This window comes from Anolis carolinensis, chromosome 3, assembly GCF_035594765.1.
Source record: "Anolis carolinensis isolate JA03-04 chromosome 3, rAnoCar3.1.pri, whole genome shotgun sequence".
NCBI classification, from domain to species: Eukaryota; Metazoa; Chordata; class Lepidosauria; order Squamata; family Dactyloidae; genus Anolis; species Anolis carolinensis.
The window spans coordinates 276,588,881-276,615,116 of NC_085843.1; the positions used below are offsets into that span (position 1 = coordinate 276,588,881).

A 26,236-nucleotide genomic window follows, 5' to 3' on the forward strand; every position below is an offset into this window, starting at 1 on the left:
AACATGATAAGGAAACAGAAAAAAAGAATATTTGATGCAGTCCTAGAAAATTGTATGTCTGTGCTCTTTTTTGGGATATAACATATTGATAGTTCAGGCCTAGATGAAAAATCGACATTGTTGGTATTTGTAGGGCACAAGAAGAGGTTGAGGATCTATCATTTGATGACATTTCATGTTTATATTCTTTTGACCTTCTTTAAGCTAGTGGCCAAGGGGCCAGGTGTGACACAAATAGTTGTTTTTGGCCATGTCTTCAGCTGTTTTCCCTATTAAGTGATCTTTAATACCATAATGTTTGATGCTTGATTTTTATTTGCTAGAGCCAAGGAAGCGGGTACAGCTAGATTTACTGCATAACAGAAAGAGTGGATTATATATGCATTTCACGTTTGCTATAGTTCTACCAGAGAAATCAGATTATTTCCAACATAGCAGGAAAAAAACTAACAAGTAGACATCAGAGTTTGCAGTTTAAATTATCTCAGAAAATGGCTGGCCAACAAAGGCTGCAGACAAAACTTAACTCTGGAGCAGTCTGGGAACTTGTAAAATCTGCTTTAACACTCCCCCCCCCCCTATTTTTAGTACAAAATTAAAAGTGACACACATGTTTAAACAGAGATCGATAATAAGTAGACCACCTGAAACATCTTGTGAAACAGATATAATTGCTATCTGAATTTTAAAATATGCCTTGTGCATTTCCTATTTCTGTTGCAACCTCAGTCCCATTAATGTTTTCACCTTAACCACTGCAGGAGTTCCTGAAGAAATAAACTGGGTGTTGATTCAATACAGAGCATCTGCAAGATCAAAATCTGCAGCCACTGGCTGGATCGCGACTGCAGATATTTCCTTGGGTTCGACCACATCGCCTTCACTAGGTAGAAGATCTTCAAGTGCAAAATCACCCGGATCTGGAAGAGATGTCGGGGGAAGTATAATAGGTTTCCATGGATTTCCTGGACATTTTGGAGCAGGAGGTTCGGGCAGATCTGGCAGTCGCTCAAAAAGAGAAAGTGAAGGCACAATGCTGTCTGGAGATGGGAACCCAACAGACTCTTCACCTGGACTTCTTGCTGTAATGTCTTCTTGCTTCAGAGGGTTTGAAGTACTAGCTGTAGGTAAGCTTTCATCATGTTTGTCTGCATCTTCCTGTAAGTCCTCAGACGACTTAGGTTTTGTTTTGTTATGTCCATTTTTATGGCCATGTCTATGTCCACATACTTGGGTATTTTCCTCAGTAGCCATCGCAGCACTTCGGAAAGGGGTAAAGCCTGGAGGCCTCCTCAAAAGTGCCTAAAAAACCACAGTAATAATATGCTTACTTAGCAAACTGAAATTTCTAAAGCCACCCTAGACATCAAGAATATATAATAACATGCAAAAACAACACTTAAAGTAACTCCCAATCAAGAATGAAATTTATATTGTGAAATGTACAATGAAGATATTGTCTTATTAGGATTTAATTTCCGTTTAGCAGTCCACATTTTATCTTCTGCTATAATTAGGAGCCCCGGTGGCGAAGTGCGTTAAAGGACTGAGCTGGAGACTGAAAGGACCCAGGTTCAAACCCTGGGAGCAGCGTGAGCGGCCGCTGTTAGCTCCAGCTCCTGCCAACCTAGCAGTTTGAAAACACGCCAATGTGAGTAGATCAATAGGTACCGCTTCAGCGGGAAGGTAACGGCGCTCCATGCAGTCATGCCGGCCACATGACCTTGGAGATGTCTATGGACAACGCCGGCTCTTCGGCTTAGAAATGGAGATGAGCACCAACCCCCAGAGTCGGTCACGACTGGACTTAACGTCAGGGGAAACCTTTACCTTTTCCTTATAATTATCACTGGCTGAAATTGAAAGCTAGATCTGATCAATAGTGTCAGGTTGTGGTAAATCACCAGCCTTTTGACCAGATATTTTCAGCCTTTGGTTTAAAACTTTTAAAAATTTCCCTAAATCCCAGAAAACAACTAAGTCTCTCCCTTGTCTCTTGAGCTCAACTATACTACATTTTTTCTTTTTCTAGGATTTGGGATTACAACTTCCTGAATCCTGTAGTCAGCATACTTGCTAGCCATACTTGGCTACTTTTCCAACCTCTTCCTTTTTTTTGAATTTTGTGTGCTTTTTTCCTTTTGCTGTATTTGCTGCTTTGAACATGGGTGCATATTTGGTGCCTTTATAAATAATTAATCAAGGCAGCAGTGACTATGATAATAGTAAACATAGTTTATAGTAATAATTGTACAGAGTTGCAGTGAGCTATAGATAAGCAGAATGCTTTCTGGTTAAAAGCTGAACTTGGGAAAGTTTATTTTAAAAGCCATTAATTAGTATTATAAATTCAAGGTCTCTAGAGTGACAGTGTTAAAATAACTACTGTTTTATTATTCTTTACACCTCAAAAACAATAACTAAATGGTGAAAGCTGCTGCTCTATAGTATGAAATTTACCTAGTGGCTAGTGAGGCCCACATGTCTCATGTAATCAGATTTGTTGTTTTGTCCCTTCAACTCATTTTCAAATCACAGTAATCCCAAGGTGGCATTATCACAGGATAACTGCAAGATGTGTTCAGAAGAAGTTTGCTTTTGCTTCCCTCTGAGGTCCCTTTCACACAGCTGAATAAAATCCTAAATTTTATGCTTTGAACTGAAATATATGGTAGTGTGGACTCAAACAACCCAGTTCAAAGCAGACATTGTAGGATTTTCTGCCTTGATATTTTGTGTTATATGGCTGTGTGGAAGGGCCGTGAGAGAATGTGACCTGCCCAATGTCACCCAGTGAGTTTACATGGACTTGAACCGTGGTCTTGTAGTTTCAGAATAACATTTTTTTCTGTTTTATTGACTGTTCAGAAGCCATTGACTGTGTGGATCATAATAAATTGTAGCAAGCTCTTGGTGGTATGAGGATACCAAGTCAAATTGTCTGTCTCCTGAGAAATCTGTATAACAACCAAGTAGCAACAGTAAGAACAGACCACGGAACAAGAGACTGGTTTAAGATTGGGAAAGGAGTATGGCAGGGCTGTATACTTTCACCCTCCCTATTTAACTTGTATGCAGAACACATCATGCGATATGTGGGGCTTGATAAATCCAAAGCTGGAGTTAAAAGTGCTGGAAGAAACATCAACAACTTTAGATATGCAGATGATACCACTTTGATGGCTGAAAGCGAGGAAGAGCTGAGGAGCCTTATCACCAAGGTGAAAGAAGAAAGTGCAAAAGCTGGGTTGTGGTTAACCATCAAGAAAACCAAGATTATGGCAACCAGACTGATTGGTAACTGGCAAATAGAGGGAGAAAATGTTGAGGCAGTGACAGACTTTGTATTTCTAGGCACGAAGATTACTGACGCAGACTGCAGCCAGGAAATCAGAAGACCTTTACTTCTTAGGAGGAGAGCAATGACCAACCTCGATAAAATAGTGAAGAGTAGAAACATCACACTGGCAACAAAGGTCTGCATAGTTAAAGCAATGGTGTTCCCCATAATAAACTATGGATGCGAGAGCTGGACCATAAGGGTGAGCAAATGAAGAGAGATGCTTTTGAACTGTGGTGTTGGAGGAAAACTCTGAGGGTGTCTTGGAAAGCCAGAAGATCCAACCAGTCCATCCTCCAGGAAATAAAGCTCGACTGCTCACTGGAGGAAAGGATATTAGAGATAAAGAAGTACTTTGTCCACATAATGAGAAGACAGGAAATCTTGGAGAAGAGAATGATGCTTGGAAAAATGGAAGGAAAAAGGAAGAGGGGCCAACCAAGGGTAAGATGGATGGATGGTATCCTTGAAGTGACTGGCTTGACTTTGAAGGAGCTGCATGTGGCCACGGCTGACAGGGAGCTCTGACATGGACTGGTCCATGAGGTCACGTAGAGTCAGAAGCGAATGAACGAATAAACAACAACAATTCCAGAGGCAGATTCCAGGATTCAAACCACTGCACCACACTGGCCCTATATAGCCACATAACTGTTGAAATGCTAGCAGAATTTAGCATCTTTTTGTGCTCTTATGATAACAATTTCTACTCTACACTGGCCTGTGGGAAACTCACAATGCAACCAAAAGCTTTTGAAGGAGTTGTTTGGTGATCAGTTTAATCTGAATCTCTGAGTTTGTGATCTTCATTAGATCTTTACCACATACTTCTGTAAATTCTCCACTTTAATTCTTCATTATATGACATGGATTAGTTTCATTCCTAAGTTTTTGGGAACAGATCTTTCTTGAATCACACATGGCACATTATGTGCAGTGTTCCAGGGTTTTTTTTTGGGGGGGGGGGAGGCTAGGAGGGGTGCATTTCGTACCGTGTTAAATGCTTTCTCCATGCATTTGAATGTGACTTCAACCTCGCTTTTTGGCTGCCAGGGCTTCTCCCATGCAGAGCCATAGCACTGCAACGATTCCTGTTTCAAAATTTAGCACAAACACAATATAAAACAAAATAAGGGCATCTAATAATAAATGGAACTCTGACATGAAAACTGGTAGCATCTTTCTATGTCCATGTTGGACACGCTCTTCATTTTTTCTTCTTCCTCCATAACATTGTTTTTAAATATCACCTTCCTTAATGATCTCAGGAAATACATTCTATATAGTACGATTGTTCTCTAAAACAGTTCTTAAACTTAAAAATCTATTATTTCAGTAGTAACTTAACATTAAAGTCAAAAACAGGTTTTTTTAATGAAACAATTGCAGGCTTTTAAAATCTTGCAATTCTGTAAGTATTTAGTGTAGTAAAACATATTACAACTCAGACCTTAGGCATTAATATCCTTTGACAATGAAAGTCTACAATAAAGCAAATGGGATGTTACTTTACATATTGTTCCAAAATGTTAATTTATTTTACAAATTAATGGATTTTTTCTGTGAAGAGGGAGTAAATTTAATTCAACAAGTTAAAACCTAATACAACAGCTATTACATGCTGGCTGTGTTACTTGAAATTGTACTGAAAAGACAATGCTGTGACATAATGAAGAGTCTAAGGTCCCTTCCACACAGCTGAATAAAATCCCACATTTTCTGCTTTGAACTGGAATATTTGGCAGTGTGGACTAAGATAACCCAGTTCAAAGCAGATATTGTGGGATTTTCTGCCTTGATATTCTGGGTTATATGGCTGTGTGGAGAGGCCCTAAGGCTGCAGTCTTATCCATTTCAAACCCTATCTATATTAACCTATCTATACTTATTTGGGAGTAAGCTTCACTGAACACATTGGGACTTACTTTTGAGTACGTATATACATGATTGCACTGTAATCCTATACCCATCTACCTGGAAGTGAGTCCTGAACTCAAGAGGACTTTGTGAATAATAATAATAATAATAATAATAATAATAATAATAATAATAATAATACTTTATTTCTACCCCGCCACCATCTCCCCAATGGGGACTCGGGGCGGCTTACATGGGGCCACGCCCAAAACAATACAATGTAAACAGCATATAAAAGAACAGCACAACACAATACAATAAACAATACAGTAAATAATATCCATTACAAAATAAAACAAGGAGACAATAAAAACAAGGGCAGACCACATGAACATTAAGTTAAAACTCGGGGTGAGAAAGACATAAAAATAAAAACCACAGCGAACAGGATCATAAGGGAGTGGGGTATTCTGGAGGATAGATATTAGAGGGAGCAACGGAAAAGAAATATAAAATGGTTACTCTCCAAAAGCGCAGCAAAAGAGCCATGTTTTCAAGTCTTTCTTGAAGGCTGCTAGTGTGGGGGCTTGCCTAATCTCCGCGGGCAGAGAATTCCACAATCGGGGGGCCACAGCAGAAAAGGCCCTCTCCCTTGTTCCCACAAGGCGGGTCTGGGATATCGGGAGTGGGGACAGGAGAGCTTCCCCTGATGAGCGAAGGGATCGTGTAGGCTTGTGGTAGGAGATACGGTCACGAAGGTAGGTGGGTCCCAAACCGTTTAGGGCTTTATATGTGATGGTATACACCTTGAATTGGGACCGGAAAATATAAGGCAGCCAGTGGAGCTCCTTGAACAGGGGAGTAGATCTCTCCCTATAACTCGCCCCCGTAATTAACCTGGCAGCCGAGCGCTGGACCAATTGTAGTTTCCGGGCCGTCTTCAAGGGAAGCCCCACGTAGAGCGCATTACAGTAGTCCAGTCTAGAGGTAACTAAGGCATGCACCACTGTGGTCAAGTCAGACTTCACGAGGTATGGTCGCAGTTGGCGCACAAGTTTGAGTTGTGCGAAGGCCCTCCAGGCCACCGCCGACACCTAAGCCTCAAGCGTCAGCGCTGAGTCCAGGAGGACCCCCAAACTGCGGACCTGTGATTTCAGGGGGAGTGCGACCCCGTCCAGCACAGGTTGCCACCCAATACCCCGATCCGACGCGCGACTGACCAGGAGGGCCTCTGTCTTGTCAGGATTGATCCTCAGCTTGTTCCTCCTCATCCAGTCCGCCACAGCGGCCAGGCACTGGTTCAGCATCCGAGGGGCTTCCTTGGAGTCAGATGGGAACGAGTAGTGGATTTGCGTGTCATCTGCGTAGAGATGGCAACACCCTCCAAAACTCCGGATGACCTCTCCCAGAGGTTTCATGTAGATGTTAAATAGCATGGGGGATAGAATAGACCCTTGCGGGACCCCACAGGTCAATGGCCAGGGGTCCGAGCAGGTGTCCTCCAGCTTCACCATCTGGGAGCGGCCCTCCAGGAAGGACTGGAGCCACTGCAGAACCGTGCCACCGAGCCCCATCCCAGAGAGCCTCCCCAGAAGGATACCATGGTCGATGGTATCGAAAGCCGCTGAGATGTCCAAGAGAACCAGCAGGGTCACACTCCCCCTGTCCAGTTCCCTGCGGAGGTCATCCACCAAGGCGACCAAAGCCGTCTCGGTACTGTGCCCAGGCCTGAAGCCAGACTGCGAGCGGTCCAGAAAATCAGTGTCATCGAGGAACTCCTGGAGCTGCATGGCAACCACCCACTCCAGAACCTTGCCCAAAAATGGGAGGTTGGAAATTGGTCTGTAGTTGTTACATACAGATGGGTCTAAAGAGGTCTTTTTTAGTAATTGTTTTACTACTGCCTGCTTAAAGCAGGATGGAACTGACCCCTGACCCAAGGAGGCATTTATAATAGCCACAAACCAATCCAACAACCCATCTTTGGCCAGCTTAACCAGCCAAGAAGGACAAGGATCCAGAGCGCAAGTGGTTGCCCTCACAGACCCAAGAATCCCCTCCACGTCATCAGGAAGAACAAGCCGGAAAGAATCCCACAAGATCGGACAGACAGGTACCTCGGTTACCTCCGCTGGAACTACAGTTAAGCTGGAGTCCAACTCACGGCGTATCTGAGCAACTTTGCCTGCAAAATGGTGCGCGAAATCGCTGCACCGAGTTGCCAAGTCATCAGGAAGCCCCTGGGTCTCGGGAGGCCGCAGGAGCTCCCCAACAACTCGGAACAACTCCGATGGCCTGTTGGCTGCAGACGCATAGGATTGTTGTGCCAAAAGGTTTAAAACAAAACAGAAAAGCTGTATGGTAAGTAAAATCTGACATATTAATATACATTTCACTGTGGCATTTAAAAAATCAATTTAAACTTATTGGCAGTTCTTTGAAATTTTAGAATTATGTACTAAGTCACTTACACTATTTTCCATAGCAATGCAGTCTTCATTAAGTTCATGAACTTCAGCATTGGAGCAATTTGTCTCTGTGATTTGGAACTCTATTCGATACATTATTCCAGACACAATCTGAAATCCAAGCAGAATGATTACTAATAACTTTATTTTTATAACTCGCCTCCATCTCCCCAAAGGACTTGGGGTGGCTTACTTCACTTCTTCACTTCACTTCACTTTATTTCTTAATTAGTCGCTCTCCACCAGAGTGCTCCGAGCGACTTACAATTTAAAATATAATTCCACAATATAAAAACATTCAACATAAAAACATTCAATAGTGACTATTTGGCAAATTAGATCTGATTTGCTTAAATGCACAACCAAACAGCCAAGTCTTGAGTGCTTTTACAAAAGGTCGCAACTCCGACATTGCTCTAACATATGGAGGCAATGAGTTCCACAGAATTGGAGCATAGGTCGAAAAGGCTCTCCGCCTTGTGACTTCCAGGCATACTTCCCTAGGGCCCAGTACGTATAGGAGATTTTCCTGGGAGGATCGAGGTGACCACTGATGGAAAAAAAGGAATGAGGCGGTCCCTAAGATAGAATGGTCCTTGGCCATTTCGAGCTCTAAATGTCAGGATCAGTATCTTGTAAGAGATCCAATGTTCTATTGGTAGCCAATGCAGTTGTTTCAGAATCGGTGTAATATGGGATCTTATAGATGATCCCGCTAGAAGCCTGGCCCCCGCATTTTGGACCATTCGGATCTTCTGGGTTTTTGTCTTCGGAAGGCCGGGATAAGGGGCGTTACAATAATCCAACCTAGTGGTGACTGTTGCATGGATTAGCGTTGCCAATGCTTCTTACATGTGGGAGTCAACTAACAGATATAAAAATTAAAACACAACAAGATAATTAAAACAGTTAAGCGATAGAATAAACCATAATAAAATACATCAGTGAGGATCAGAACATAGAAAGTGGGACTATTAAAATTGCAAGGGAAGGGCAGGGCATGTGCAAGACGCAAGACGATAGGGACAGGAGTGGGAGTAAAGTGCTGTTATCAGGACAGTAAACAATTAGGACTGAGTGGTGCTAAATTACAAATTGACCCATTGTTCAAAAGCACATTTAAACATCCATGTCTTCAAGTCTTTGTGGAATATGGACAGGGTGGGGGCTAATCTAATCTCCTTGGGGAGAGAGCGCCAGAACTGGGGGGGGCACCACCAAGAAGGCCCTCTCCCTCATCCCCACCAACCGTGTTTGTAGGGAGTGATACGGTCACGAAGATAAGCAGGGCCCGAACCGTTAAGGGCTTTGTAGGTCATGACCTGTACTTTGAATTGGGACCGGAAAATTATCGGCAGCCAGTGGAGTTGCTTCAGGAGTGGCGTCGTGCGCTCCCTGTAGCTAGCTCCTATTAACAACCTGGCCGCCGACCTTTGCACCAGTTGTAGTTTCCAGCCGTCTTCAAAGGCAGCCTCACGTAGAGCGCATTGTAGTAATCCAATCTAGATGTAACCAAGGCATGGACCACTGTGGCCAAGTCAGACTTCTTAAAGTACGGTTGCAGCTGGTGTACAAGTTTTAACTGCACAAAGACCCTCCTGGCCACTGTTGACACCTGGGCATCAAGCTTCAACAAAGACTGCGGACCTGTGACCTCAGGGGAAGTGTAACCCCATCGAGCACAGGTAGCCACCCTATACCCCATGACTGACCAGGAGGACCTCTGTCTTGTCTGGATTAAGCTTAAGCTTGTTAGCCTTCATCCAGTTCACCACAGTGGCCAGGCACTGTCCCAGGACACAAGAGGCTTCGTTGGAATTAGGTGGAAAAGAGTGATAGAGTTGAGTGACATCCGCATAGTACCGAAATCCAAAACTCCGGATGACTTCACCCAGAGGTTTCATGAAGATGTTGAAAAGCATGGGAGAAAGAATAGAACCTTGCAGGACCCCACAGGTTAAAGGCCAGGGGTCCGATGCTAAACATCATTATGCACAAAAACACAAGATCAAAGCGTAACAATGCAAACCCTGAAAACTATTCCCTGTTAAGCATTATTTCACATTATACAGTTATCAAACTTAGATTTCACCCTAATATTAAATAGTGTCCCAATGTAAGCCTGATAAATAGAAATAGAACAAAATAGAACAGTAGTATCATTGTTCAAACCTGGACTGTTGCTTTGGTCACTTTGGTAATTCTGTATAAGAATCCATTGCTGCATTTTGTGTTATAGTTTTCAACAATAGCTGCCAATGGTTCCTTCAGCTGTGGGCTATCCGATGGAATTGTTCTTGGGCAACCAGGGCAATTTTTCTTTGTGTCTACTGTAAGAAAAATCAGAAGTATTATATTTTGTCAAAATATAAGAATGTTCATGATTTACAGACTGTTTGGAATGTCATGCTATTTTCATTATATGGATTCATTCCTCAAAGTTCAATTGTATTAAAATCCATTATTTGAGAAGTGTTCCATGCTATTTAGAATGCTGTTACATGGTCTGTTGTCACTTCATAGACATTGGTATACACATCCAGTGTTGCTAAGGTTGTCTTACCCCAGATCATTCTTGAAGCAGTAACTAATCTGGACTGATGAAAATACTTTGATCTTGAATGCCTGTATTAAGAAATTTGGATCTGCATTCTGAAATTCTGCCACTAGGTGCCAGTATTTCTTACTTGTTATTTCTGTGTTGATCAAGTTAACTTTGATTTGTGACCGTAAGAGATCAAGCTGATAAATTACTTCCTAAATATGGTATTCTGGCCAAACACCACATGGACATGATGTATATTAAGTACAGATAACTGCCCCTAATTCCATTGAATTGAACACAGTCATATATTTGGGTGCAGTTAAAGAGCTGTTGCGGCAGTAATAGCCTTTCCCTACTTATTTCCAACATCCACTTTTCAAAAATATGTGTGCATAAGTTGCATGTCAGTTTAGAGTGAGTTCAAAAATTTCATAGAATCAGAGGTGGTTTTGGGTTAGGGTTAGGGTTCTGAAATATAGTCTGCAGCACTTGTTATTTGGTATTCTCTCACCCAAGTACTAATAAGAGCTGAGTCTACTTAGCTTCCAAGATTGGATGGAATCTGGTTTTTAGACAGTTTTCTCAAAATATTAATGAAATTCAATGTGCCTATCTTTTAATTACATCTCCACAAGACAATGCCTCATATGGTATCCTCAGATGTGTTGGAATGAGAGCTTGAAGTATTGATTATTTTAACTGTAGTTCCCAGAACCCCTAACTCAGGATGGCCAGTAGCTGTGTTATCTCAGGAATTCTGGGTGTTGTAGTCAAAACGTAACATTTCTGAGCTTTTGAACCCTATAAATGCCATCAGCCCCAGACACTGTCATCAATACCTATGCTATCTGGAGACAGAACGGCTTTGGTGAGTAACAGATAAGATAAAGTCGTGCTTAGGTTAGCTATATATTGTTGGACTTCAAGTTCCATCATCTCCAACCACTGTCTGGAGATTATCAACCCTGATCTTTCTAAGCCATTAATGGGGAAATGGGGAAATATCCACCATACCATAAGAGACATACCCCCCCCCCCCCCAAAAAAACCCCAACAACCCCGAGTAGGTAAGTGTGAATTTGCCAGGGCACACACAGCATTTATCAGTTAAGGAAGTAGCAATCACAAACCTTCAAGTTCGCACTTTTGTTCAACATTCACAATTGTGTTTCTAAAGTCCACATAGCTTTCGACATGGCAGCTGCCTACGTGCTGGAAGGGAACAAAAAAACAGGCAAAGGAGAGATGAGGAGAGTGTTGAATCGTCAACACAAAAGCAAACACTGTCTTATGGTATTTACAGGTCAAACTTCAAATGGTGTCTTTCATACTAACAATCACAGCACTTTAAAACTACCATGGCTCACCTTTGCGGTTTATATGGGGCATTTAGCATTCTGTGACAGAGAATGTTAGTACAGTAGAATCTCACTTATCCAACATTCTGGATCATCCAACGCATTTTTGTAGTCAATGTTTTCAATATATCATGATATTTTGGTGCTAAATTCATAAATACAGTAATTACTACATAGCATTACTGTATATTGAACAACTTTTTCTATAAAATTTGTTGTATAACATGATGTTTTGGTGCTTAATTTGTAAAATCATAACCTAATTTGATGTTTAATAGGCTTTTCCTTAATCTCTCCTTATTATCCAACATATTCGCTTATCCAATGTTCTGCCGGCCCGTTTATGTTGGATAAGCGAGACTCTACTGTACCTCGCTAAACTACAAATTCCATGATTCTATAAGATACAGCCATTTAAAGTGGACTGGAAATGCTGTAAGTGCAGTGTGAATAGTACTTGTCAGAGTTAGGAAAATGTGTGTGTGTGTTTTTAAAAATGCAGCTTCCAGAATTCCTCAGACAGCATGGTAAATAGTAGAAATCGAAGAGGAAAAAGCAAAATCTAAGAGCTAATGTGATATAGAGTTTTAAGCAATGTGATGTAGAGTTTTAAGCACAGCTCTGGCGAATATAGGACTTGAATCCCTGTTCGATCATGGTAACCTGTCTCCTTTAACTTTAACTATTTGACTTTTCATCAAAATGCACATGGTAAGCAACTCATCTATGCCAGATAGTCTGTGTTCTCACCTCAATATATTTTTCCAGTCCAAGTTAAGATTATCATAAATGTTTGTACTTTTTATACTTCCATTCCGTTTCACTTCAGTAATTCAGTTATCCTACTGTTAGCATGTATGAATGCCTGGCAACAGAGGTAATTCTCTATAGATCTGTGAACTATAGTTCATAAAAAGCTTGCATCAAATAAAACTTGTTAGTCTTCAAGGATCTAAAGCCTGTTGTTTTTGCTGCAAAAGACTAACACTGCTACTTCCTTGAAAACGGTAAACAGCATTGCTTTGTGTAAGAATTAAAATACTGGCTCTAATCACTAAAGGGAAGAAGTGAACATTAAAACCTGCAAAGGAAGAGCAAGCAAACCTGATGTTTTTCTCACAGCGCATAAGCTGGTAAATTCCAGGTAAGTCTGGCTGGCATGTAAGTATATAGCTACAGTATTTGCTTTGTTTGCTTGTCTAATATTCTTGATGTTTCTACTTGATGCTTCTCTCCCACTGACTGTGTTGCAGATACATACTGGAGAGGATTACTGAACATCTTGTTTTTAATGGAAATCTTTATCTGAAGTTAAATTCCTTGCTGTCTTTTTATTTCTTTTGGCAACCATGCCAATGCATCTCTTTATCTGTTAAGTGGACTTATTCGACTGCTGTTTCCTGAAGTGCTTTTGGCTGTGCATCAGACATTCCCTAGGAAACTGCTGTAATCCAATAGTTAAGACATGACTTCTGACCACACCTCCAGCCTGATATTGTAACCTTGGTGAAATCTCTCCAATTCATTTTCTCCAAGCAATGAAATGTGAATAACTGTGACTTATCGTATGTGGACATGTGTAAGTCAGCTCCATATATGTCAAAGGCAAGTTTTGGGGCCAAAATTTTGGATTCTGATACGACCCATGAATAAATCGAGGGTCATTCTACAGTGAGAATAGATAGGAGTGATGCTTCTTTTAGGTTGTCCTGATGGACTAAGCTCTTGCCCTTTGCTACCCTATTTTTTAATATAAAGGTTAAGATATGATATTCACACTGACCTGTGGATAAGTTGACTTGGTTTTTTGGGGTTTTTAATTCAAATTTCTAGACTTATATTGTGAAGTATAGGGTACTTCACACAGTAATTTATTGGGCAAGCATCCAAAAAAAAGTCCTTATAGTGAGTTACTTGTTGCATAGATTCCTTTTGGATGGTACAGGGAGTTATTCTTCTACCTTTGTGCTCCATTCTAAAACCTCCCACATGTAGCAGCTGTTAATCTGTGATCATGGGAGTTGTAGTGCAACATCTAAAGATGCTGATGGTCACACACATGCTCAATCTGGAGCTATCTTGAAGAGGTTTGTGAAACTAGTTGCTAGAGAACTGGAACCTGGAAATGTTATCTTTTTTGAACTGCAACTTCCAGAATTGTCCAGCCCAGCCAGGACTGTATTTGTTAGAAAAATCTGAAGTTGTGGTAAAAAAAGGAACTTTTCAAAGCTCCGCAGATACAAATGAAAGTGACTTTTTTTTTTGCTGATCCCCTTTGGATCATCTGTTGCTAAAAGAATCAAGGCATCTTGCATTTCTTCTCAAATACGTAACCAATATTTTCAGATCTATTTGGCCAATTTTGTGGCTAATGCATACCTTTGGTAAGGCAAATCCATTCTTTCTGTATTATTTTTCTATTGTTTAATGTGTCTTTGGGCACAATTAAGGTCGGCTTTGTGCACTCTTCCTGATCCTGTGTGTATCAATATTGTTATGCCTTTGCAGAGATCATGCTGTCTGGTTCTGTCAGGGATTGAAGTCTGAAACATCTGGAGGGCACCAGATTGAGGCAGAACTGGCAATGGTGACAGGCAGCAATAACTCTCCTCTCTGAGCAACAGGAGGTGTGCATAAATAAGATATGTGTGTTTGGCAGGAAATCATTCTTTGCTAGAAGAGAAGGATTTTTTTCTGTTTGCTGGAAAAGCCTCAGGTAAAAAATCCCAAGAGAATTGTATAGACTTCATATTATTGAACTGAAATTTCCAGCAGCATAGCCAGTGGTTAAGAATAGTGGGAAATGTAGCCCCCAAATATCTGGAAGACTGTGGGGTCACCTTCATATGGAACCAGAAAGTATTGAAATGGTAAGACTGAGCTGTTCAATCCGGCCTAGTTCGAAGTGAGTGAGCCAGCTTAGTTTAGTGGTCTGAGTGTTGGACTATGGCAATGGAGACCAGGGTTCGAATCTCTGCCCAGTCTTGGAAATCTATTGGTGATCTAGAGCAAATTCCACTCTCTCAGCCTCAGCCTCTCCAGTTCTCTGAACAAATCTTTGCAAGAAAATATGTGGCATACACACATGTGTAAATATGTATAAATAGGCTCACTTACACCTTTCGGAAGGATTTTGCATTCAGGAGCCATATCTGCAAAATCAGCTTTGGAACAATTTGTTTCTTGTATCCAATATTCAAATTTGTATTTCCAACCAGCAACCACCTAGAAGAGATGTTTAGAAGAGGATACAAGTGATCAATTAAAATATCTTATTTCTTTGGTGAGCTCAACAGATATTTAGCTGCAGAGAAGAAAAAGAAATGACAGTGTTGGCCCCCTTAACCAGAATTTTGCGACCTCAATGTAATTATCCTTCTGTCCCCAAATTTCTGGTATTGCAGTAACTTCAAACTTTGGTTAAACATTTACAAATAAAATATAGCCACTCAAAAAAAAGGGAGCTGGGGACATTTAACAAAGGAATGCAAACACAGTAAATATGTGAATTGTAGATGTGCACGATTTCCAGTGTCTCACTGTCTGCAATGCTAGAAATTTGGGAACCGAAGAAAAATTTAATCATAGGGGCAGAATTCTTACTGGCGTGTGTGTGTGTGTGTGTGTGCTTATTTTGGCCCCCTGCAGCCACCTTTATTATAGAAAATGTTGTATGCCTAGAACAGATTGTAAAGGTGTCACCACCAGCACAGCTACTTGTGCTTTGATGTATGACTTTTTGTTGAAATGTTGAAAATGTTGAGAAGTAGAAAATGTGAAGTGCTGAGAAAAGTGAATCCATTCTCTTCTCTACAGAGGTTCCAGGACAACCACCTAAAGAACCCCAAAGAGCCTACTTCAACAACATTATGATTCACACAAACCTGACGTGCAGCATGTACTACTCCCACAGCATCAAAAAGGGGTTGCTGATCACTTTCGTTATTAAAAAGGTATATGGCACGCCTCAAAATGGGGACCAGCTCCTCGCTTTTACTGCTTATGGTGTGCCAGCATCCCAAGCATCTTGCATGGGAACGGGTCACCTTTCCTGGGGCTGAAAAATAAGCAGAGATGGAAGAATATGCCAGAGTTAGCAAGTAACATACCTTCAACATCACTGTGCAATGTACTAATAGATAAAACTGATAATATAGTTGCTCAAATGCCAAAGTCTGACTATCTGACTGTCTGCTTGTCTATCTATCTATCTATCTATCTATCTATCTATCTATCTATCTATCTATCTATCTATCTATCTATCTATTGATATCTTTGTACATGGCATCTAGCAAGTAAAAGAACACAATGAGTTCCCTGCTCTCCAGTTTACAATTCTATCCCACAGCAACAATTCCCAGGACATAGCTGGTCTCTGATGTTGTTGGATGACAGTTTTCATACGCCTTAGATGTCGTTTTAGATTCGCAGCTGACAATAGAAGCTCAGGTCGCTGCTGCCAGCAAACAGGCCTTTTTCCATCTACGACAAGCGAGGCAACAGGCACCCTATCTATCTGATGAGGCTCTGGCAACAGTCATCCATGCCATGGTCATGTCTAGGCTGGACTATTGCAACACCCTGTATGTTGGCCTTCTGATGTCCACGACCCGAAAGCTCCGTATTGTTCAGAATGCGGCAGCCAGGCTACTCACAAGAACACCCATGAAATGCCACATCACACCAGTGCTGCAGCATCTGCATTGGCTTCCAACCGATTACCGTGGTTTATATAAGATGCTAGTTCTGACCTTTAAAACTCTTTACGGCCAGGGCCCATCGTACCTTAGGGACCGTCTCTCCTTCTCCCATCATCGGAGGTCGCAACGACCATCCCAACGAGACTTACTTTATGTACCGGGTCCTAGAGAAGTGCACTTGGAGAGGACCAGGCACAGAGCTTTTTCTATTTCTGCCCCTGCCTTATGGAATGCCTTGCCGCCCTATATGAGAGCCATGCGTGAGTTAGGGCCTTTTACCCTAGCACTTAAGACCTGGCTCTTTACTAGAGCTTTTAATCTATGTTAATTTTATTAATATTTTTATGTATGTATTTTTATCCTTTACAATTTTATCTTGTAAATCGCCTAGAGCATCGTGGATGGAGGGCGATTAATAAGTAATTAAATGATGATGATGATGATGATGATGATGATAAACAGGAGTTGTAGTACATTTAGAACAATGCATATTGCTCATGTGTAGAATCCATGTGTACTTTTTGTAGTATAGTAGTCATCAAACTACATTCAGTGTGATTAGGGGCACAAAACCTTTGTGACCGTGGAAAAACCATGAATAAAAAATCCATCATTTTTAATCTTTCTAGCAATGTGTAGGCCCTATAGTGTGGCAGAAGCTGACCCATAGAATTGCACTAGGTGGCCTGGAAATTCCTAGAGAGATCGTTTTAGTCATATCAACAAATTAGATAATCTGCACTAGTTAAATCCACAAATGTGCAGGGTTGACATACATAACATTCCATGTGAATTAATGAAAATATTGACACTGTCTCTTTCATGCAGAAAACTCCATACAATAGAATCTGAGGGGCAAGGAAAGACTGCTCATGACTTAAATTTTCTCCAGATACAAGGAATTTCCCAGATTTTGGAACCAGAGATCCATTTCCCAGTGGTGCACAGATTATGTTAGACTCTAGAAACAAACTTTGAAAAGCTCCCTGTAGAAAATGTATCCTAGCCATTTAATACTGAACAATGGCATCTAGGTGTCACCATTGCCTTATATGTATGCCTGAAAACAAGCTATGGAAACATGCGGAGGGATAAAATAAATTCAGACATTGATGAAAGAAGGATAACCGAGATGCTTTTGAGTGGTGCCATGTTCTCAGTAATCTGAGAGGGATTTGTTCAGACATAATAACATAACTTGCTGCAGCACCGGCACAAGATTTATGCATCTCCTCGGGCAGCCCTGAGATGAGTACATAATAAAGTCACCAAAGGATATTGTGTAGATCCTCACATCGAATATATATTGATTGTTAAAGAACTGCATTCCCATCTGACCGTTGCCTATGACCAGAGTGAGAAACTTCAGTAGGTTTGGGGGCAGTTTTTGTCCTCTTGAGATCCTCTAGGATAGCAATGGGAAACTTGGGGATAAGGGAGCCTTAGGCAATTTTGGAGGGCCATACTACACACTGGAATGTCTGCAAAATCTCAATTAACTGTATTCCTAAATGTCACCCCTTAACCCATCAGGTTGATCTCACCACATTTGCAGCTCTTTCTGGGCCATTTTAGGGTGAGGAGTTTTTTTTTTTTAACTTAAAAAGTCCTGTTGGGAAAAGATTTGGCTGCGAAGGAAATCAAAATATGATGAAATCGCCCCCAATGTCATTCTTGGCTCTCCAAGAAAGATAATTCACTCATGTTTGATTGATTGATGATGGAGAAGATGATTTGTCCGCCTTTTGTCTGAAGTCAACAAGATCTCGCAACCTTTGAGGATACCTGCCATAAAAGGTAAAGGTAAAGGTTTCCCCTGACGTTAAGTCCAGTCGTGACCGACTCTGGGGTTTGGTGCTCATCTCCATTTCTAAGCCGAAGAGCCGCCGTTGTCCATAGACACCTCCAAGGTCATGTGGCCGGCATGACTGCATGGAGCGCCGTTACCTTCCCGCTGGAGTGGTACCTATTGATCTACTTACATTTTGCCATAGATGTCGGCAAAACGTCAGGAGATAATGCTTCTGGAACATGGCCATACAGCTAAAAAAACTCACCGCAACTCAACAGGAGATGCTTCTGCTCCACTCAGATTCTCTTGTTTTAACTGAAATCTGGGAAGATTTACCCATTCTGTTTTCATTGTTACATCTTTACATTTCAAAATCTTGTCCAGCTCCTTCATAGCTCTGCCTTTCCAAGTCCTATTGTTCTAATTTCTTGACAGACATCTCCATTCTGATTAATGGTAGAGCCAAGGGATGGAAATCTTGAACTATTTCAGTGTCTTCATCATCTGCTTTAGAGTTACATTAATCACTTGTGGTCTTTATTTTTGTATTCTAAATGTTATGTGTAATCCTGCCTTTGAGCTTTCTCCCTTAACTTTCTTCCAAAGGGATTACATTTCCCAGTATTCCCAGTGTAGCTATGCTAGTGGGACATTGTGAAAGATGTAGTTCAACCCAACTTAGTGAAGTCTGCATAACTTTTACCAGTATAATTTTTAAACATTCCTTGTGATGGCTTTACTATTGAGAATATTTACTGAGCATTAATTTACAAAACATACCTGTGGTAATTCTGCATGTTTGGAAAACACTGGAAAAGACTTGGCTATCATCGGTGTGAATTTCAGCTGTACACTCCCCTGAGTCCTATAAGGGGAAACAAGCAAAAGGATGGCATATTTATCATTTGTGTGCAGTAGGAATCATGTTGCAACTTGTTAATCATGCTTCACCATGCTCATCCAGCTAATTAGTAATAATTAGTATTTTATAAGGTGCCTTGCTCACATCTTTTATTTCCCCTACTTTCCTTAATAGATTTTTCTCATTAAGGAAAAGGACAGGGAAAGGAGTGAAAAATATTCAGATACCATTGGAAATGGAAACAACATCAATGCAAATTCAGTGAATGAGGCAGGGCAATGCTTTGATGAAAGTCTCGGTTGAAATCCTTTTACTGCTTTACTGCTCCTCCTCCTGACATTTGAATTTTAACATATTTTTAAAGTACAGTAGAGTCTCATTTATCCAACATAAATGGGCCGGCAGAATGTTGAATAAGCGAATATGTTGGATAATAAGGAGGGATTAAGGAAAAACCTATTAAACATCAAATTAGGCTATGATTTTACCAATTAAGCACCAAAACATCATGTTATACAACAAATTTGACAGAAAAAGTAGTTCAATACACAGTAATGCTATATAGTAATTACTGTATTTACGAATTTAGCACCAAAATATCATGATGTATTGAAAACATTGACTACAAAAATGCATTGGATAATCCAGAACGTTGGATAAGCGAGTGTTGGATAAGTGAGACTCTACTGTATTTCATTTAGGGTGCCTAGATCTCAGGGCCTGACTCTGAGGTCTTAGAATCTCTTCTCTAGTTTTCAGGGTGAAGGAACCCTCTTGAAAACTATGTGCTCAAATATTTTTGTTTGAAAATGAAATGCTATGCTCTGTGTAATTATGGCTATGGTTAATGTGTCCAATTTGGACATCACCAGGAGCTTTCACTTCCAGCATCACTCTTATAGCATCACTAGGTCTCATTTCTTGTGATATTGCGAGGAGCCATCTCTAAATCTCAAGTTCCCGTCCCCTCGGGGAGAAGGGAGGGGTAGAAATATAGGAAATAAATAAATAAATAAAGTTTTGGCCCAAAAATCTTAGAGCATGAGACAGTGCTGACTTGAGAGCCGAAGTTTGCTCTGTCTATGTTCTATTGTTTTATTATATGAATTTAAGGACTGTACATCAATGCAAGATCCAGTTTGATCTAATGGTTTGACTGCTGGATTACGTCTCTGGAGATCAGGGTTCAAATCCCCTTTCGACCATAGATATCACTGAGTGGCCTTGGACAAGTTACACACACTCAGCCTTAGGAGAAGGCAAAGGCAAACACTGTTTGAATTCCTTTTGCAAAAAATAACCATGTTGGATTTGCTTTAGGGTTACCATAAGTTAGAAACAGCATAAAGGCACATATAAGTAACATTAAGCCTTCATCAGACAGAAGGTTTTCATTTAAAAATACCCCTTGGTGGCTATTTACTCTTTTTAAAATTGATTTTTATAGTGTATCTTGATATGACTTCTTTACACAAATCCCGAGATCCTCTGATTTCTTTGTATCAGGACCAGGCAAGTACAGACCATCAATGGCAACCATGCTCAATTGGGACTTTGAAAGGTCTTGAAAATTGTAGATAGTGGACTTGAGAAAGAAAATTTTATCTCTGGTCTTCTCATCTATTCCACAGCTATTTGTTGTTGAGTGCCTTCAAATTATTTCCACTTTATGCTGACCCTAAGCATTTTGTACAGAGGCTGGGATTGTGGTACTTGTCCAGGCTCACAAAGTATTTTCCCATGGCTGAGCAGGGATTCAAATCCTCATCTCCATAGACCAGTGCTTAAACCACTACACCACACTGGATCTCTACTGTGCAAACAGTAATATCTGCTGGGAGTTCAACCAGACCTTGAAAAGGTTATTTTTTTTATTACAACTCCCAGAATCTGCCATGTGGGTGGGAAATTCTGGGAGTTGGAGACAGGATTTAAGAAGCATTATTTTCCAGACAACATGACCTATGGCCATGCGAGGAATGGTACTTACTCCTTCTGAGGGTGGTAGGAACTCACAGTTTTGCCAGGAAACACTTCCTTTGAGAGGACAAGAGGTTTCTGCGAGTTGATACTTGATGAGGAAATTTTTGCCAGGGCCTGCCTGGAAAAAAGAAGCATTGATATAAGAACACAAAGAACTTGCAAATTAACTTGAACTCGGTTTGCAGCAATTGAAATAAGTTGAGAACAAAGGGTGAAACTAATAGAATCATAGAATAATAGAGGTGGAAGAGACTAGATGGGTCATCTAGTCCAACCCCCTGCCATGCAGGAAAAGCACAGGAGGAGAGAAACACAGGAGAGAAAAATAATAGAAGAGAAAAATGGAGATGTTTTGATTTGAAAGCAGCTGAGAAAGTGGGAGGACAGAAGATTACTTTGTACTGTCCCTGCCCAAACCAGGACATTTGGAGTGTTTGTTTGGATGTTGCTAGACTTCTATTTGATATTTTAAAACTATTTTGTATACCAGGAAGAATGAAGTCCAAATTAAGGTAGGAGCAGATAACAGAAAAAGAACAAACTAAGGACAACTTCATTCATTGTTACTTATTTAAATGTTTCTTGATGAAAGGAAATCAAATTTGAGGGAGCCAATTTGATATGTGAGAGCTGTTGATCACCCCTGACTTGAGCTCCCTGCCTCTCCTGGACAAAACATCAAAGCCCTAGATAGCAATCTTGGATAAACATGATTTCCCAAAGGTCCAGCTCAAATACTGGAAGTTAGTTAGAGGGTGTAAGCCCCAAGCTGTCTTGGCCCCTGATGAAGGGGAAAACTCCAAAACCAACACCAAGGACAGGATATTCTTCCCAAACCCAAGATTGCCTGATGCCCAGGAGAAATTCTAAATTCCCATCCAACATAAAATGTGTCAGCATGTGCATTACCAAATCACAACTTCCCCAACACTTGCTTTGGCAACCTGTTTTAAACACCACCACCACCTTTAGGCAATTGCCTTTATCTCCATGACAGCATAAAGTAGGTGAAACCCACTCACCCTCACAAAAGGAGGAAAAAATTCCTAATCGGCCCGAAGCAGCCACCATGTCCTGGCTAACTGCCAGGGAAACATATAATCTGGTTGTGCCTCTGGATGCCAGCAAGTTAATTTCGCACTCCTCCGCTGCTTTATAGTGTGGTAAATGGGCTACTTGTAACATGTTACTTCCAACTCTTTGTTGCTGGGAGCAATCAGTTCATTGCAAGAGCATAGATAGTCTATTTAACTATACAGTCTTTCACTCATTCCTCCAGCAAGAGCAGGGATAGGAGCTGAAAGCGATATACTCTAAACATAACTTTTTGATCAGCAGATCTCAGTTTTGTACCAAACAGATCTACAGGAAAGTCTCACTTATCCAACACTCGCTTATCCAACATTCTGGATTATCCAACGCATTTTTGTAGTCAATGTTTTCAATACATCGTGATATTTTGGTGCTAAATTCATAAATATAGTAAGTACTACATAGGATTACTGTGTATTAAACTACTTTTTCTGTCAAATTTGTTGTATAACATGATGCTTAATTTGTAAAATCATAACCTAATTAGATTTTTAATAGGCTTTTCCTTAATCCCTCCTTATCATCCAACATATTCACTTATCCAACATTCTGCCGGCCCGTTTATGTTGGATAAGTGAGACTCTACTGTATTAGGTTTATGTAGATCTCACAGGGTATATATTAGACCAGCAGGACTCTCTGCTCTGTAATATAAAACAGCCCTTTCAACTTAATATCAAGTGAACCAATTTCACAAGTTCCATCTAATGTTCAATTGTTTTTTAAAAAATAAATTTTATTGAATAATTGTGAATTTTACATATTCGGTACTTAAAATTTCTTGTACATTCTTTAACAAATTTGCAGTACAGACTTATGTATATCATAGCTCCTATAGTATTCTCACACTCTAACTATATTACATACTCATATTATTTACCTTTTGTTACCCATCATCTAGTGCTATCCCTTCATCCCAGACCAGCCAATTACAATATTTATTTCCAAAATTCCCTTGTTTCTTTTACAGGTTTATTCAATTGAAATCTATTATCTTGTAACTTAAAACATAAAAATAGGATTGCCTTTTTTCTGTAACAGTTTTGAAGCATCTAAACAGTGTCACTCTAGTCTTCTATTTTTCACCAAGCTGAACATGCACAGCTCCTTCAACCTTTCCTCAGATATTTTGCATTCCATGCCTCTCATCATCCTTATTACTGTATTCTTCTCTGAAAATAAATGTTAACAGTTAATGTAGTTACATGTGCCCTTTGCCATTTTGGGTAATGACAGTGAAATTAAGTCACATTTAAAAAGTAATGTGGCAAGTGTGAATGATGTTGCCTGTTTGATGTAGTAAATATCACTACCTACTTTTAATGTTAACCTTTAAATGGTGTTTTGAAAGGATTTCTGAGTGGAGTTTCTAAAACTATATGCCATTGCCTTATCAATACTAAGGGGCTTTCTCCCCCAAATATAGCAAAATAAAATTGAAAAATAAAAATGAAAAAGCTTAGAAATGGAGATGAGCACCACATCCCAGAGTCAGACATGACTAGTAACCTTTACCTTTTAATATAAGTAGTAATATAAATGGCAACAGTAACGCAATGTGTGTTTGTAATTAGTTACACAATGCATTCCTTTTTAAAATCAAATGTCCAAGCTTGTGTAAATATAGGTAATGCAAAGTTAATATAATATAATATAATTATTGTTGTTACTATTATTATTATTTTATTCCAGCCTCTCCCTATGGATCATGGTGCAGAACAGAAACAGATTAAAACACAACTCATAAAACTAGTTAGAAATACATGATATAAAGCTACATTGGAATCAGCAACACAATTGCATCATTTTTGGGGTTTTTAAAGGGTAGGATTGGGAAGAGATAAAATTATTCTCTCTGCCATGGTGCTTGAACTTGATGTCAGCAAATGAAATTGACCCCAGTGAGCATTCATGGTGGCACATTCTAAAAGTTGTTCCAGTAACAGCTATGGAATTTTCTCTTGTGCCACAAGTTGCTAATTTGAAAGGTTCACACATTTGACCTATACATAGATTTTTTTGTACTTACTGTTCTACGGGCTGCAAGGATCACTCTTAGTGCAAATAGGTTGCCATGCTTTTGGTCTTCATTGTGTGCCTTCACTGCTAGGTCCACAGCACTGAAGACGTCGGGGCTGTCACAGTCGGCATCCTCGCCTTCGAGAGGCACAGCTTGGCAACAGCAAAAAGTGAGGACTAACAGAATAAAGAGTTCCATAGCTGGACAAAGACAGTCCCTCTGTAACCTGGGAATTGAGGATGAGGAGAAGAGGGATTCCTCAAAATACCAGTGGTAGACTCAGAATAAACTGCTCTTGTTCTCATGAGATGGCGGAAAAACTGAAAGCGGTCAGCAGGGCTTGATGGACATGTCTCATATCCTGTGTGCCGTGTAAATAACCCTTTGGCTTTATCCAAACATCTCTCTCTTTTTTTTTTACCCTATACTATTATGACACCGAGTTTGTCCACCTGTTACAGGACAAACCTTGGCATGTCACGGTCAGAACGTATCCTGCCAACTCATGGTCACATATTGAAAATTGTCAAATTTTTTGTAGATGAGTGGATTTCAAAATTTGTCATGCATCTGAACATAAGAGGATTTAGAGCCTGAGTCTTTATCTAACTGATTGTCTATTTGTAGCACAACTTGAGAAAGTTACTTTTTGGATAACAACTCCCAGAACCTCAGGTAGTATTTGTCCAAAAAACCCCTTTTCTAAGCTTCGAAGATAGGGAAAGCATGACTGGACTTTGGTTCTCCTTATACTCCATAGCAAACTCGTTGTGGTCTACAAACTGCACTCTAGCAAGATTTGGAAGGCCAAAACTGCCAACCTCTTATACATGCAAGCCACAAAGTGGATGTTACTTATATTTCAAACAGATTCAAACTTATTTAAGGGCTAGAATAATGTTTTCTGTAGAATGCTCACATTCAATCCATGATTGCAAAAACTGACTTGTACATGTGGTGTCTTTGGGCATGCAGTTATGCCTGTGATGCATATGTGATGAGCATTGGATGTGCATGCAAGATATAGTGCATTTAGTTGCAATATTGGTTGTGCTCTCTGTTGTGCAACTTTGTCATTCAGTATGAGGATTGCATAACGTAAGACAAAGGTTGCCTGGTTTGTGCTACTCAACTCTTATATAGAATCACAGCCACCTTGCTAACATTGATAAAGAACAACTATATTGTATTATAGAGGACCTGAAACTTAAGGATCTATTCTAATAAGGGAGCTTTGCATTTTGCTCTTGCAATCTTCAAAGGAATTGGTTTCACAAGTCATGACAGCAATAGAACTTAGGGAGCAGTCAGTCTAGTGTCAATGCAATCCCAAGATGCTTTGCTTTGCATATAATCTGTTAACCATGGCAAGAAAAGCTCTCTGGTCTGGTAGATATTGCATTAGGTTTACACCAGGAAGAGAAACATGCAAATTCTCACATATCCAGGAAACACTTGGCTGTGATAGAGAAACAGTTTTGAATCAAGACAAAATACAGAGTTTGGGTTGCTGTGAGTTTTCTGGGCTTTATGGCCATGTTCCAGAAGCATTCTCTCCTGACATTTTGCCCACATCTGTGGCAGGCATCCTCAGAGGTTGTGAGGTCTGTTGGAAACTAGGAAAGTGGGGTTTAAATATCTGTGGAATGTTTAGGTTGGGAGAAAGAACTCTTGTCTGCCTGAGACAAGTGTGATGTTGCAATTGGCCACCATGAAGGCAAGTGTGAATGTTTGCCTAGTTTCTAACAGACCTCATAGCCTTTGAGGATGCCTGCCATAGATGTGGCAAAACATCAGGAGAGAATGCTTATTGAACATGGCCATAATAGCCCGGAAAACTCACAGCAACCCAGTGATTCTGGCCATGAAAGCCTTTGACAACACAGAGATACAGAGTTATTGGGAAGATAAAATGGAAACATGGATAGGCTCTGTTTGTACTGTTCAGAGGTCCTTGGACATGTAATGCACAAACCTTTATTGGTTAGCTATTGAGGTGAGATTGCATCCCTTTTTCTTTAGAGGCACAAGTGAGGCATATTCAAGAATTATTGCAATCAATATGTTATTAATTTGTATGCTGTGTCTAAATGTCGGAGTAATATCGGGAAATATATGATCAAAAGTTAGAAATCTCAAATGTAGTGGTCCATCTTGTGCTTAGACTTTGGAGTGCTCAGACTAATGGTGCATCAACACTGTAGAATTAATAAGGTTTG

At 40.3% G+C, this 26,236-nt stretch overlaps 1 protein-coding gene across 1 annotated transcript; it reads right to left on the reverse strand.

Moving 5' to 3' along the window:
• Positions 1-297: 297 nt before the first annotated feature.
• On the reverse strand, positions 298-24,366 carry kng1 (kininogen 1). The gene is made up of 10 exons (XM_003225697.4): positions 24,027-24,366; positions 20,913-21,023; positions 18,841-18,925; positions 15,453-15,625; positions 14,686-14,793; positions 11,341-11,422; positions 9,838-9,995; positions 7,669-7,776; positions 4,333-4,431; positions 298-1,302 (listed from the first exon to the last, which is right to left on the reverse strand). Exons 1-10 carry the CDS (start codon positions 24,213-24,215, stop codon positions 793-795), a joined length of 1,623 nt encoding a protein of 540 aa, XP_003225745.1. The 5' UTR covers positions 24,216-24,366; the 3' UTR covers positions 298-792.
• Between the last annotated feature and the right edge of the window lie 1,870 nt (positions 24,367-26,236).

Excerpts from the sequence above, each read along its gene's own strand:
- kng1 (XM_003225697.4), bottom strand. The coding sequence starts at position 24,215 with ATGGAACTCTTTATTCTGTTAGTCCTCACTTTTTGCTGTTGCCAAGCT. Across the intron at positions 11,423-14,685 it reads GCAAAATCCTTCCGAAAGGT|CACGTAGGCAGCTGCCATGT; the intron begins GTAAGTGAGCCT and ends GTTCCCTTCCAG. Across the intron at positions 9,996-11,340 it reads ACAAAAGTGCGAACTTGAAG|TAGACACAAAGAAAAATTGC; the intron begins GTTTGTGATTGC and ends TTTTTCTTACAG.